The sequence below is a fragment of the Drosophila santomea genome, chromosome 2L, assembly GCF_016746245.2.
Source record: "Drosophila santomea strain STO CAGO 1482 chromosome 2L, Prin_Dsan_1.1, whole genome shotgun sequence".
Taxonomy (NCBI): Eukaryota; Metazoa; Arthropoda; class Insecta; order Diptera; family Drosophilidae; genus Drosophila; species Drosophila santomea.
In genome coordinates, this window is record NC_053016.2 from 26,636,472 (window position 1) to 26,650,545 (window position 14,074).

The window sequence follows — 14,074 nt, forward strand, 5'->3', positions numbered from 1 at the left end:
GTTTGCGATCTTTCGCAATTCGGTGCTGTGAGTTCTTTTGTTGTTAACTCTTCCACCTTTAAAATCGAGTGTCCCCACTCGTTGCGGTCGTTGATCTGGGTGTCATCATTGGTTTGGTTTAAGTGAAATCTAGCAACCCTCCTAATCAAGACGCGGATCGTTATTATGACGATTCCGATGATTATAACGCAGCCCATTAAGATGTCGGCTGTGTGGGAGGTGGTTTCTAATAGCTCCAAGGCTTCAGTGTTATTGGTGTTGAGTTCTTTAATTAGTTCCAGTGAAAGTTTCTCTTCTATGCCTTTGATTGTCATTTTAGTTTGCAGAATAGCCGGCATTGGCTGGTGGTGTATGGCGTACTGGTTTGTGAAGATTTGTTCCTCAATTTCTATGGTAGTATTGCTGAAGTTGATGATAAACGACCCATTCAGTGTCGACGTTGTTCCGTTGACCGAAATATTGCCGCTGAATTTATTGAGTAGGACAACTCCGGGTGCGATTTCCTCGATCGTGGGGATGTGTTGATTGTTGACTCTAGTGCAGGTGGCAGGGCGACTTTTTAACAGATTTGGTAGGCAGGTTGAGTTACTAATGTCTATTATATTTCTATGTTTACAAATTGTTATTTTATTATAGCTATTACATTTTGTGGTTTTTGCGAATATTTTTTCATTACATTTAATTACATTTTCGGTTTCTATCTTGTTGACATATTGACCAATTTTTATTGGTTTTATTAGAATATCTTCGCATAGTTTGGTATCGGTTACAGGGATTTTTACGATATAAATTAGCATTGGACCATTACTTGCGATATTTACCTCAGCTATGTGCATGGCTTCTTCCAAATTTATATAGGGTAGCTGATCCTGATCTAGTATTTTTTTGATTTCATTAATTTCCTGATCTCCTAATATTTGGGGGTTACTAATATCTGCTTTGGCCCACTGTATGGCCTGGTTGAGATTAAGAATCTCCTCCTTAAGCATTTGGATTTGGAACATAAGGGTGGTACTGGTGTCTCTCTGAACGTCCCTCTGGTATCCTAAGCTGTTCATTAAATTCCTGTTGGCCGAAGTGATCTTGTTTATCTTGTCTAGGATTAATCTATTGAGGATAACCTGATTATTGTTGTTGGTTAGGGCTGAGTTTATTTTTCCTGAATAATTTCGAAATCCCTGCTGTCCGGGGATCCGGCAAGCCACTTCCAGGCGCTACCTATTAGATCTATATGTCTTTTCCTTATACTCCTGACTTTCAAGCTATTGATTAAATTTTTCGAAATTTTAATTTCCTCCATTATGAAGGGTAGAATCGGGTCGTGCGTTTTTAAGTTTAACAGGGTTGTGTGGTTAATTTTGTCAATTGCATTTTCGTATTCCTCAATATTAATAACATGGATTAACCTAAAGGTCCCAATTTGGACCTTTGCCAGTCCCGTCGTCAGTGTTACGATGTCTGAGTTCGTATAGTCCGTTATTCGTAAGTCCGTAGCAGCGCATATAGTGAATAGGGCCCTGTGAATGGAGTTTTAATTTCGAATGAGTTTTTTGTAAATGATTCTCCCACTTCCTACTAGTACTGTCGTGTTTCTGTCTTCTTTGACAATTTCTTTTTTGTATCTGGCTGACAACTTGGTTCCTAATCTTTTATTGTTTTGTACGAATATCTCCTGTCCAGGATAATATTTTTTTATTTGATCTCTACTTTTGTTATGGTGGGCTAAATCTTTTTCCTGCGTGAGCCTAATCTTGTCTGTAACTTTCTGTCTTTCCGTCTGGAGTAGTTTAGGGTCAAGTGATACTTTTCTGCCAAAAAATAAATCGACCGGTTTTCTGTTTGTGGTTGAGTGTATTGAATAATTGTATTTAGCAACTGATCTCTCTATAAGGTCATTTAGGGAATTGTGCAATTTCTCGACTTTTTGGCATCTAATAATTTCTGAAAGAGTAGAATGAAAACGTTCGATCTGACCGTTGGCTGAACTGTTGTAAGGTGGTGCTTTATAGACCTTTATATTGAACTGGTCTTGCAGCATCCGCATTATGGGCCCTGATCCAAGGGATTTTTCGTTATCTATTATCACTATTTCTGGGATACCGAAGTTTATTAGTGTTTCTTTCAGTGGTTGTTTAATGTCTTGGGTTGCTCGTGAATTAACTATTTTAGCCTGTGCGAATTTTGAGAATTTATCTATTGCTGTGAGTACTACTTGTTTACATGTGAGGTAGAAGTCTACGTGAATAATTTGTCCTGGGTATTGTGGTATTGGTGTGCTTTGTAGCTCTGGCTTATTTGGGTGTCTTTCGTATTTTTGTTCCTTGCATGTCTGACATTCCTTCGTTATTTTTATAATTTTCGCCCTCATTTGTGGAAAATATACTTTTTCTAACAGCTGCTGTCTGTTTTCGCTGCTATTGCGGTGTGCTCTTCTATGTTCTGTTATAATGGCGTTTTCTTGGTCGGTTTCGTCTGTCAGATCTGTAACTATTTTATTAGAAAATCTAGTTTTGTAATTATTAAAAAGTGGATAAATTTCTTGAAGTTTCCCAAGTGTTTTCTCATCGGTATAGATTCCATTTATGACGGACGGATTTAGCCTTTCTTTTAGAATTTGTAATAAATTTTCTGAATTGAATATGGGTTCTGTAATAATGTGTCTGTGATATGTTGGAAAAACAATTTCAAATTTGTAGGATTTTACTCCCGAAAATAGCAGTATTTGATTCTTAAAAACATTTATTGGTTCTTCCGCCATAGGTATTAATTTTTCGGGAGAACTGGAACTACTGTGCACGGTTTCCGTCATTGCATTTAGTTCTCCATGCGTTTGCAAGGGAGGTCTACTCAATGCGTCGGCAACCACGTTTGCCTTGCCAGGTTTGTGCAAAAGTTCGTGGGTGTATTCTTTTAAAATTGCTTTCCATCTTTTCATTTGGTCGTTACGGCTTTTTGGATTAGTTGGGTGTGTGAGGGACTCATGATCTGTGAATATTTTTATTTTGGTTGGACCATACAAAAAATTTCGAAGGGTTTGTATTGACCAAATTATTGCCAACATTTCTTTTTTATTTGGTGCGTAACTTTCTTCTGCCTTGCTTAAGGTTCTAGAAATAAACATTATTGGTTTGTCTTCCTGAGCTAATACGGCTCCTATGGCATAATCTGAAGCATCTGTGGTCAATTGGAATTCTTTACTATAATCTGGATAAGCCAGCATGACTTCTTCGGAAGCGAGAGTTTGTTTTAGCTTATTAAATGCTTCCCTAGCGTTTTCTTCGAGGTAGATTGGCGTTCTGCTTGAGGCATTTTTTGAAATACGGCCTCGGCCCTCTTCCCCTCTTAGAAGGGCTGTAAGGGGCTTTGCGAGCTTCGCATAATCTTTGATAAAGCGACGGTAAAACCCTGACAGTCCTAAAAAGGAACGAAGATCTTTGAGAGTTTTTGGCTCGGGGAATTCTACGATGGCCCTGACTTTTTCGGGATTCTTTTTTATTCCGGTATCGGCCACTAAAAACCCTAAGAATTCGACTTCTTTTCTGAAGAATTCGCATTTGTCAAGCTGAATTCGCATGTTTGCTTCTTCCAGAATATTAAATATTAACTCGATGTCTTTTAAATGGTTTTCTTCATTTTTGCTAAAGATGATGATATCATCGATGTATACGAAACACCTAACTCCTATGTGTTCTCTAAGGATATCGTCCAGCGTCCGTTGAAAAATTGAAGGGGCGTTTTTGAGGCCAAACGGTAGTCTGGTGAACTCGTATTTTCCCTGGTTAACTGAAAATGCTGTTTTTTCTATATCGGATTTCCTTAGTGGAATTTGGTGAAAGCCGCTTTTAAGGTCAATGACTGAGAAAAACTTATTCTGTCCTAATTGTGCAAGTACATTGTTAATGTCCGGTATAGGGTATCTGTCTGGAATCGTAACCATGTTTAGTTTCCTATAGTCGATTACCATTCTGTGCTTTCTCTGTCCAGATGCGTCCATTTTTTTCGGGACGATCCATATTGGGGAGTTGTATGGAGACCGTGAGGGTCTAATTATGTCGTTTGCGAGTAGCTCTTGTATTTGTTTTTCTAATTCTGGTCTGAGAGCCTCTGGGTATGGGTAATGTCTTGAGTATATTGGGCTATCGTTTGTACTTCTTATAGTGGCTTCTACTTTTGTCGTGTATGTCAGTTTTTCGTCCGGGTCTCCAAAGAGATTTTTAAATTTTGAGCAAATAGTCCTTAAATGTTTCTTTTGAGTCTCTGTAGCGTGTTCTACTTGGGTATCTAATTTGTTGACTTCGTGTGAGGTTTTCTGCTTTATTTTAATTCGTCTTTTGTTCTGTATTGAAATATACCCTTTCTGCAAATTAATTTGGGCTTTTACTTCGCGCAGTGTATCGTTTCCGATAATGGCGTCGAAGCTCGTTAAGGAGGGTAGTAGATAAAATTTTATATAAGTGTCTTTTAGGTTGAAAGGATTGGCGATTGTATGGTGCGTTATCGGAACTTGTCCGCCCACAGAGTTAACGAAAAAAGGTTTATTGTTTTTGATTGGTTTCTTAACTAATCTGGGTTGAATATAGTTTTTGTTCGATCCGGTGTCTATCAGAATTTTTATCATCTCTCCATTACCTGCCTTAGATTGGAAGTAGGGTAACGAAGAGGGTTCTACTCTAAAAAATGTAATTCAGTAGCTTCTGTCTCCTCTGGTTCCTGTTCGAAATCTGGGGTTTGTGAATAGTATTCGTTAAGTGTCGCTTCGTCAGTGTCTGTTGGATCGTCAATGTATTCTGTAGCTTGTTCGCTAGTGGTTTCTAGATGGAAATTTCTCTGTCTTTTGTCTGGCAGTCCGGTTAGTCCGTGTGGTGGTGGTCTTTTTTCCTGTTGTCCAAATTTGGGTCTATTCATTTAATTTACTTGTTTAGTTTGCATACTTTTATCTACGTCCATAGGCTCTGGCCTAGGTTGTGGCTTTGGGGCCGATGGTCTTGGTGGCTGTGTTGGTGGGTTGCCAGAATATTGTTGGTAATGTGCACCATATTGTTGCTGTGGCACATAATTATTTGCTCTAGGGGTATGTGGAACATGAGCCAAGTGTGGAATGAATGGTTGTCGACCTGTGTTTGAAAATTGTTGAACGGATTTCCTTGGTAGGTGTGGTCCTCTATTAGGGCCTTCGAATTTTCTTGAATGTGTTTGGCTATTTGCGTAATTAGTTCTAAAATTTTGGTTTTCTAATTTCTCACATAGCTGAAGTGCTGAGGGGAGATCCGCGGGCTCTTTGGTACCCAACAGTCTGGGCAAGTCGCCGTTCAGGCCTCTAATGAAGGTGTCGAGTGCCTTGTCCCTGTAGGATTTGGCAAATAGATCTATTGATTCCTTTCCCATTTCCATACAAGTAATCTTGTTCAAAATAAGGGATAGGTGGGTGTAAACTTGTTGGTAGAATTCTGATGTGGTTTGATTTCCCTGTACTAACGAGGTCATTTGGTATTCTAGTGTGGTCACATCGCGCTTGTCCGCGTAGTGTGCTGTCAAACATTTCGAGATAGCTATCCAATTTAGTGGGGTGTTGTAAGATTCTAGTACTGAATCTGCGTTGCCTACGATTTTGTTCCTAATAATATTGAGAATTCCGTAGTATTTGGGTGTTCCTGCTAATGACGAATATATTTTTAATACCCTCTCAACGCTTTTCCTCCATGAACTAAATTCTCCGGCTTGGCCAGAAAATTCCCTTAAACCCTTAACCATATCTGGGACTCGCTCTAATTCCATCATATTTGCACTGTTGATATTGACTGCCTGATCGAGTAGTGGTGCAGTGTTTGAGTTTAGTCTTTGGTTCAAAAGCCTCTCTACTATTTCTTGAATTTGTCCCTGCATTTGGGCTACATTAAGGGCTTGGTTTACTTCGGGGGCTGTGTTATTATTAAGTAGGGCAGGCCTAATTAGGTTGTTTGGATTCGCCATGATTATTTATGCGATATTTGTTTTCGGAATTAAACAATTTTTATATTTTAATATATTTTTCTTGTGTTTTTGGAATTACAAATTTTATATTTGCACAGTATTTTTTGTGTAGATTTTGTGTGTTTTCGAAAAATAAAAAATTTTTTAACTTTTCACAGTATTTCACGTATGGGTATTGTATGTTTTTGTTTGAATTTAATTTTTTTTAATTTTTAATTTTTTGTTTGAATTAAAGATTTTATATTTTCACAGTATTTCTTGTACGGATTTGTTATGTTTTCAGACTAAAAAATTTTTTATCTTTGCACAGTGTTTCACGTATAGATTTTGTGTGTTTTTTTTTTTTAAAAATGTTTTTTTTCTTAACTAACTTACATTATGAAATACATCCTGAACCGGTTAGTGGGTAGTCTTCCTGTTTGCTCCTGGGCTACTTGGGTACCGTCTTAACTCCTCCGTCCAGTTGGCTGAGGCGATCGCCTTCAGTCTGATGTAAGTGAGTTCTTTTTTTTTTGCAGGAGCCGTCCAGCGGTGATCTTGGCACGTCAGTGCTCTTACGGATTTATCCAGATTTATCCGCGAACCGGGGCAGCCTGTGGGGTGCTCTTATAGGTTTGCGTTTTCGCGTATCGTAACCGGGGCAGCCTGTGGGGTGCACTTACAGGATTTACGTTTACACCGAAGGATTTTTTACCGCGTCCGGACCCTTTAACGTTGGGCGCCAGTTAATCAAAATGAAGTTAATTCGATTTTTTAATAGTTTTATTGGACAGAAGTCCGTGTTTATTTTTAAGCAAAATTGAACTAAAGCTATTTTACAATTTGGGTGTTATTTATACCTCCCAGCACCGTCGCTGCCTCTGTTGGCGTCGGTGCTGACTCCGTCGCTGCCTCTGCCTTCTTTGCTCCCACGGAAGCTCTCCAGACGCTGAGCTTCGCATTTCGAGGCCAATGCAGGTGCACGGCCGGATGCGCGTGCAAGCTTTCTGCATTTGCCCTCGTCGCTCCCACAGAAACGCTGATCCCGCGCTACTGCAGGTGCATGGCCGGATCCGTTTGCGATCTTTCGCAATTCGGTGCTGTGAGTTCTTTTGTTGTTAACTTACATATATGTGTATGCAATATGTAAATATTATTATTATTTGTTTGTTGTTCTTTTTTTTCTTCTCTTACTGCGCTGGAGGTTGTGTTTTTAGATGTGTTCGTCGCTAGTGTTGGCTGCAGCCGGTTCTTATCTGCCGGTCCAACAAATCGTCTGTGCTCTGTCGTGTGTGTGGGAGCTTTCGTGTATGTACGACGTACGACGTTGGGTATGTGCAATGTACGCAATGTATGCAGATGCAATGGACATGTTCATAGATCGGCCACCATACATGGAATGTCTGTATGTTTATGTGTATGTGGGTGTATCTGAAGTGGGTGTTTTTATTGGGAAGTTGAGTTGTTTGGACAAAACACAAATGGGAGTGGATGCACACAGCATGTACACACGTACATATATTATTGCGCATGTGGCCACTAGTTGATAGTGAGCAGATTTTGATCGCAGCAATATATTATATATGCGTATGTATATCTCGGCAAAGGCGCTGGAAGATCCGGCTCGAATGACCAAAATGTTGACGTCGGGGACCGTAAGAGCTGTGTGTCCCAAATATTCCCAGAAATAATGAAAACAGGTGTTGGAGTTCGTACTTCTCGTTCGGGGTTTTATTTCAAAAGTAATTTCCAAACATGAATATGGCGGCTTCGTGCCCCAATTCCCAAACGGGTCAAAAAGTACATTCCGTCAACCGCGATGCTCTGCTGGCGGGATACCGGACTCAGCTGTTCAGCATGAACAGTATAAGATGAAAAAGTGAAGTTAAGACATGTATCTAAATTAAATACAAATTACCACTTCTTAATTTCCAAAAAACGACCTGTTTTCGAGACAAACCATAGAGTGCCTCCCTTAAGTGAATCACGGGAAAAATTTTTACAACAAATAGCGATCACCAACAAAAATGTTTTTTTGAAAAAATGCCACCATATACAAAGTTTTAATAAAACTGCGCAGCAGAAATATATTTCTTTAAAAATATTGCGCTTGAACACATCTATCAATTTAGCCAAATTTTTAAGCGGGTTGCTTTTTGTTGTGAACATTTTTGTGTTAACCTAATTTATTTCTGATACTTTTATTATAAAGCTTATAATAATTAATAAATTAATATTTTTCCTTCTAAATAAATAAATAAAAAAATGAATTATTATAAATTCAGTAAAATACGCAAATAAGAAGTCATTCTGTCCACATACAAATTCGCAAAGGGAAAAAATTGTCTAAAAAAAAAGGCCCAATCAAGGGTGTTGGTGCAGTAGCAGGGCCTAGCACAACAGTGAATTGGGAATCTTTGGGGAAAGATGAGATAGAATTTAGTTGATATATTTTTGAAATATATTTTTTTACAAATAGCATTAGTTTATTAAGAGGCCAGCAGCCAGCCGAGAAGGCCCTGGCCCACACACTAACATGCGTTAAAAATAATGCAAACAAAAATAGAAAAAAACAAGAAAGAACGCTATAGTCGAGTTCCCCGACTATCTGATACCCGTTACTCAGCTAGTGAAAGTGCGAAGGAGAGTCTTCAACACTGACAGTTTTTGGCGGTTTGTGGGCGTTAGAGTGGGCGTGGCAAAAAGTTTTCTTGCAAGTCGATAAAAATTTACAAAACTGATACAAAAATGAAAAAATATCAAAACACTTTTCAAAACTGTGGGCGTGGCAGCTTTGGGCGGTTTGTGGGCGTTAGAGTGGGCGTGGAAAAAGTTTTTTAACAAATCGATAGAAATTTACAAGACCAATACAGAAATGAAAAAATATTTAAACATTTTCCAAAAGTGTGGGCGTGGCAGTTTTGTGCGGTTTGTGGGCGTTAGAGTGGGCGTGGCAGCATGATTCGACAAACTTGCGCTGCGTCTATGTCCCTGGAGTCTGTATACCTAATCTCAACTTTCTAGCTTTTGTAGTTCCTAAGATCTCGACGTTCATACGGACAGACAGACGGACAGACGGACAGACGGACAGACGGACAGACGGACGGACGGACAGACGGACAGACGGACGGACAGACGGACATGGCCAAATCGACTCGGCTATTGATCCTGATCAAGAATATATATACTTTATATGGTCGGAAACGCTTCCTTCTGCCTGTTACATACTTTTCAACGAATCTAGTATACCCTTTTACTCTACGAGTAACGGGTATAATAATGATGTAAATTAAGGAATTCCCAAAGAAAATCTTTAGGAATACCCGAGGAAATGCAAAGGAATGTCCCTGCATTTAATTTCCCTGCATTTATTTTCTAAATTTCCTAAGGAATCCCGCGGGAATTTCTAGAATTCCTCGGGAAGAAATCTGGCTTATTTTGTCGGTATTCCCAAAGAATTCCTCGCAAACACTTTTAAAAAATGTTATGCTTTTTTTTCGTTTTATTGTTTGCCTTGACAATTTCTAACAAAAACACCTACAAGCCGCTCAGAACTGTCACACCCATACTTTTAAACAATATTTTCTTTTTGACAATTTCTATCGATATGGCAAAAAACCTGTTATATTTCCCGATCGCACTTGCCTTAGATGAGTAAAAGATATCTGCTATCTAGCGTTCTCTAGAGTTCTCTCTTTTTTCTTTGTATAATAGGATTAACTCTATTTTTGCTGGGTATTACGTTTCTGAATTTTTATACCGCGCCTACACAATTGCATAAGCCTATTACTGACATACTTTTGAAATAGGTCCTTCCCGAATATAAAACCGATTATGGGAGCAGTCAAGAAAAAGTTCCAGTCCAGAATGAAAATGTCACTCCTGGAAGGATTAATTTTCAGGAAGAGATGCTGCACATTGCAGCAAGAATCGGTTTGTCAAGTTATGTTGTCGATGCATTAGTGTTGTGAATAAGAAATGGAAATACATGAAAAATAAATAAATAAGAGAGAACGCTATAGTCGAGTTCCCCGACTATCAGATACCCATCACTCAGTTGGTGAAAGTGCAAACAAGAAATGTTGACATTTTTCTGGCATATTGGTAGAAATAGGTAAAAGAATTAATTTAATTAAGTGCGGGTGTAGAAGTTTTGGGTGGTTTGAGGGCGTTAGAGCGGGCGCGGAGAAAAATTTTTAATCGGATCGATTAAAATTTACAAGAATAATAAAAACATGAAAACAGACTGTGGAATCTGCTGACACTTGCACTTTCGCATGCTCATCTCTCTCGTCGGGTTTAATGGTCGGGACTTTATGATTACGTAACTACACAGTATTTTTATGTTCAAGTAGGTATTCGCTACAACGATATATGCATACTAGTTCTCCCTCCGTTTGAAAAATAACGTAATATAATGAAGTTATGATTATATTGTTAATACTATTTATGCATTGATAGTTGAAAAAGAGAAATTTTAGCAATAAGTTTTTTTATTTTATTTTATTGTTTTTAAAGTTTAATTACTGAAAAATAGTGCTAGGTATAGCTCTGATAAGGTAGTTTATAATATAAAGAAAATTTGAACAGAATTTAACATCGTTTGATATATTTTCGTCGTTGTTTTTTCGTCGTAGTTTTCTGCGTCTTCTCAGCGTCGTCTCACGCGTTTAACTCCTCGCTTTCACTCTCTGTCAATCTCCTTTCCTCTTCACAATTGATTTATATATTATATCAAATACTTGTTCATATGGACAGTAGTTATGGGTTACTGATGGTGTAGTGTTAAAACAATACACAAAATAATGTAACCATATGTCCTAATCAGTTTTGTCTACTGAGATATATGAACGAATTTACTCGTTGAAGGGTCTGTGACTTCTTTCAACGGTACCCAAAGTCTGGTGATGATATGCAGTAGACGTTATGTTGTCTATTATCATATAACTGCACAGGTCATTGATTATTGAATTTTTATATTCTGTTTCATCGTCCGTAATGAACTTCTTCATTGGACCGTATAAAAGTTTCAAAAATTGCTTTAGCGACAGTATTTGCACCTTCATTTGCAATGGGAATGTCAACTAAATATTAAATATAAATATTCATTGCCATACTCAGATTATGGTAGTGGACCAACTGTGTCCATTATTACTCTGTCAAAAGCTTTAGTTGGTGTGCCCATTAGGGTCATAGGTATTATTGTGTAACGTTGTTTTCAACGTTAGGCATTTCTGACATCTACGTATGTACTCCTTCATGTTTTTCCAATAGTAATAGTCTTTATACCCGTTATTCGTAGAGTAAAAGGGTATACTACATTCGTGTGAAAAAGTATGTAACAGGTAGAAGTTACCCTTTCTGACCATATAAAGTATATAATATATTCTTGAGCCTGATCAATAGAGGAGTCGATCTGGTCAAGTCTTTCTGTGCGTCCGTATGAACGTCGAGATCTCAGCAACTATAAAAGCTAGAAAGTTAAGATTAAGCAAACAGATTTCAAAGACATAGATGCACTCTAACGCCCCGACTATCTGATACCCGTTACTCAGCAAGTGGAAGTACAAAGGAGAAATTTCCACACTGACAGTTTTTGGTGGTTTGTGGGCGCAAGTGTGGGCGTGGCAAAAAGTTTTTTGGCAAATCGATAGAAATTTACAAGACTAATACAAAAATAAAAAAACATCAGAACATTTTTCAAAAGTGTGGGCGTGGCATGTTTGTGCGGCTTGTTGGCGTTAGAATGGGTGTGGCAAAAAGTTTTTCTTCAAATCGATAGAAATTTACAAACTAATACAAAAATGAAAAAATTTCAAAACATTTTTCAAAAGTGCGGGCGTGGCAGTTTTGGGCGGTTTGTTTCTGAGATCTTAACGTTCATACGGACGGACAGACGGACATGATCAGATTGACCGGCTATTGATCCTGATCAATATATTTTCAATAATATTCCGACTTTTTATAGACAAGAGGTTTTCATTTAATTGAAATATAACCTAACTAGAGAAGGTGTTGAAAGAGACGCTATTAACGTTTGTGGTTCAGACACTATATTTTTGGCCGTGCACATTATGGAATTGGCAGTGCTAACAGGAACACTAGTTAATGTGTTGGCTTGATAGATGTCTGCCGATTGACGTGTGGCAAGAGCCCGTTTTGGTTGGTGTCCTGAATGTCAGAGTACATTGCAACATTGCAATTATTGGGAACTCACTGTCCGGCTATTGATTATTGTATAATGAATTCAAGTATAAGCAAGAGAGAACGACTATCTGATACCCGTTACTCAGCTAGTGAAAGTGCGAAGAAGGCTCTTTAACACTAACAGTTTTTTGGCGGCTTGTGGGCGTGGCAACAAATTTTTGTGCAGATCGATACCCGTTACTCAACTAGTGAAAGTGCGAAGGAGGCTATAATCGAATTTCCCGACTGTCTGATACCCGTTACTCAGCTATAGGAAGTGCGCAAGAGAGTCTTCAACACTGACAGCTTTTGGCGGTTTGTGGGCGTAAGAGTGGGCGTGCCAAAAAGTTTTTTTGCAAATCAATATAAATTTACAAGACTTATACAAAAATGAAAAAATATCAAAACATTTTTCAAAAGTGTGGGCGTGGCAGCTTTGGGCGGTTGTGGGCGTTAGAGTGGGCGTGGCACTCTGGAGTCTGTATGCTTTATCTCAACTTTCTAGCATTTGTAGTTCCTGAGATCTCAGCGTTCATATGGACATTACCAGATCGACTCTGCTATTGATCCTGATCAAGAATGGTCGGAAACGCTTCCTTCTGCCTATTTCATACTTTTCAACAAAGCTAATATACCCTTTTACTCTACGAGTAACGGGTATAATAATACAGCATTGATGTAAAATAAAATGCATTTTTAAATACATAATTTTTATTTTGGATTGGTAATTGGGATCGAAATTGGTTCGTCTTGAAAGCGAGATCGGTTCTCTCCAAAGGCCAGATTGGTTCTTCTTGATATCGAGATTGGTTCTTCTGGATGAGATCGGTTCTTCTCGATATCGAAATCGGTTCTTTTCGATATCGAGATCGGTTCTTATCGATATTGAGATCGGTTCTGCTCGATATCCTGATCGGTTTTTCTCGATATCCTGATCGGTTCGTTTGATAGCGAGAAGACATTTTCTCCATATTGATAATAATTATCGATAATCATTTGCAATCTTAATATGGTTCGGCCACGATCAGACATTTTATATAAGTTTTATAAGGGCTTATTAACTTGAGCTAGCCGAAATTAGCTTCCTTTCAAGTTATTTTATTATTCATATTTGAGCTAAATTTTCGATTTACCTGCGCTTCTAGAAACAGACACAAGGACAAATAGACAAGGTAATAGAATCAGGTTTTGATACTGTTGAAAATACAAAAGTCACACATATGTGTATGTGAGAGTGATGACATTTGGAGGATCTTGGAAAGAGAGAACGCGCTTTATTATTGCTCTCTTTGTTCTCTCTCTCTCTCTTTGTTGCCTCCCACATGCATGTTATAGAGTAATCTGTCCATTCGCTTTGAGGTAACTAGAGTGCGGTTTTATTGGTTGCTTAAATAAAATAAGTATTAAACAGTATAAACAATAAATGTGTTTCGCTATTTGGTTGATGGGCTGGCTTATAATATACGTAAAGGTGTATTATTATATTAAATTCAACAGATACTGAAACATTTTTTTCTTTGAGTGGTATTTACCATGAAAGTACTGATAATTTTAATCGCGGTAAATAAACTCGATATTAGTGAATTCTGTTAACGAAATATTCATATTTTGGAAATTTTTCTTGTCCTTAAAACCCAGTGTCATAGTAGCTCACAACTCATAAATAAATTTGAATATGTAAAAATATTCAGATGTGACAACAATTCTTAAACATTTTCTTACCTTGCAATCGAATAAGTGATTCACTTTTGCCAAGGGCATTAACGCTCGAACAACTATAAGTTCCAAAATCTGATTTGGTCAGATGTCTTATGGTAAGGTTAAGGTGCCATGTGTATAGGTTAATCATTTCTTCAGAAATATTATATTTGTTTCCGCTGTGCATTTTAATATTTCCTTTAAAATATACAAATGACTTTCTAATCATTACATAAATGTA

General features: G+C 37.9%; 1 protein-coding gene across 2 annotated transcripts in view; it reads right to left on the bottom strand.

Moving 5' to 3' along the window:
* LOC120444328 (lachesin) overlaps nucleotides 1–14,074 on the bottom strand; it is a 278,432-nt gene that overhangs the window by 78,439 nt on the left and 185,919 nt on the right. For both annotated transcript variants that reach the window (XM_039623884.1, XM_039623893.1), the window contains one exon: nucleotides 13,858–14,031. In XM_039623884.1, the coding sequence (XP_039479818.1) occupies nucleotides 13,858–14,031 (174 nt within the window). The remainder of the gene's footprint in view (nucleotides 1–13,857; nucleotides 14,032–14,074) is intronic.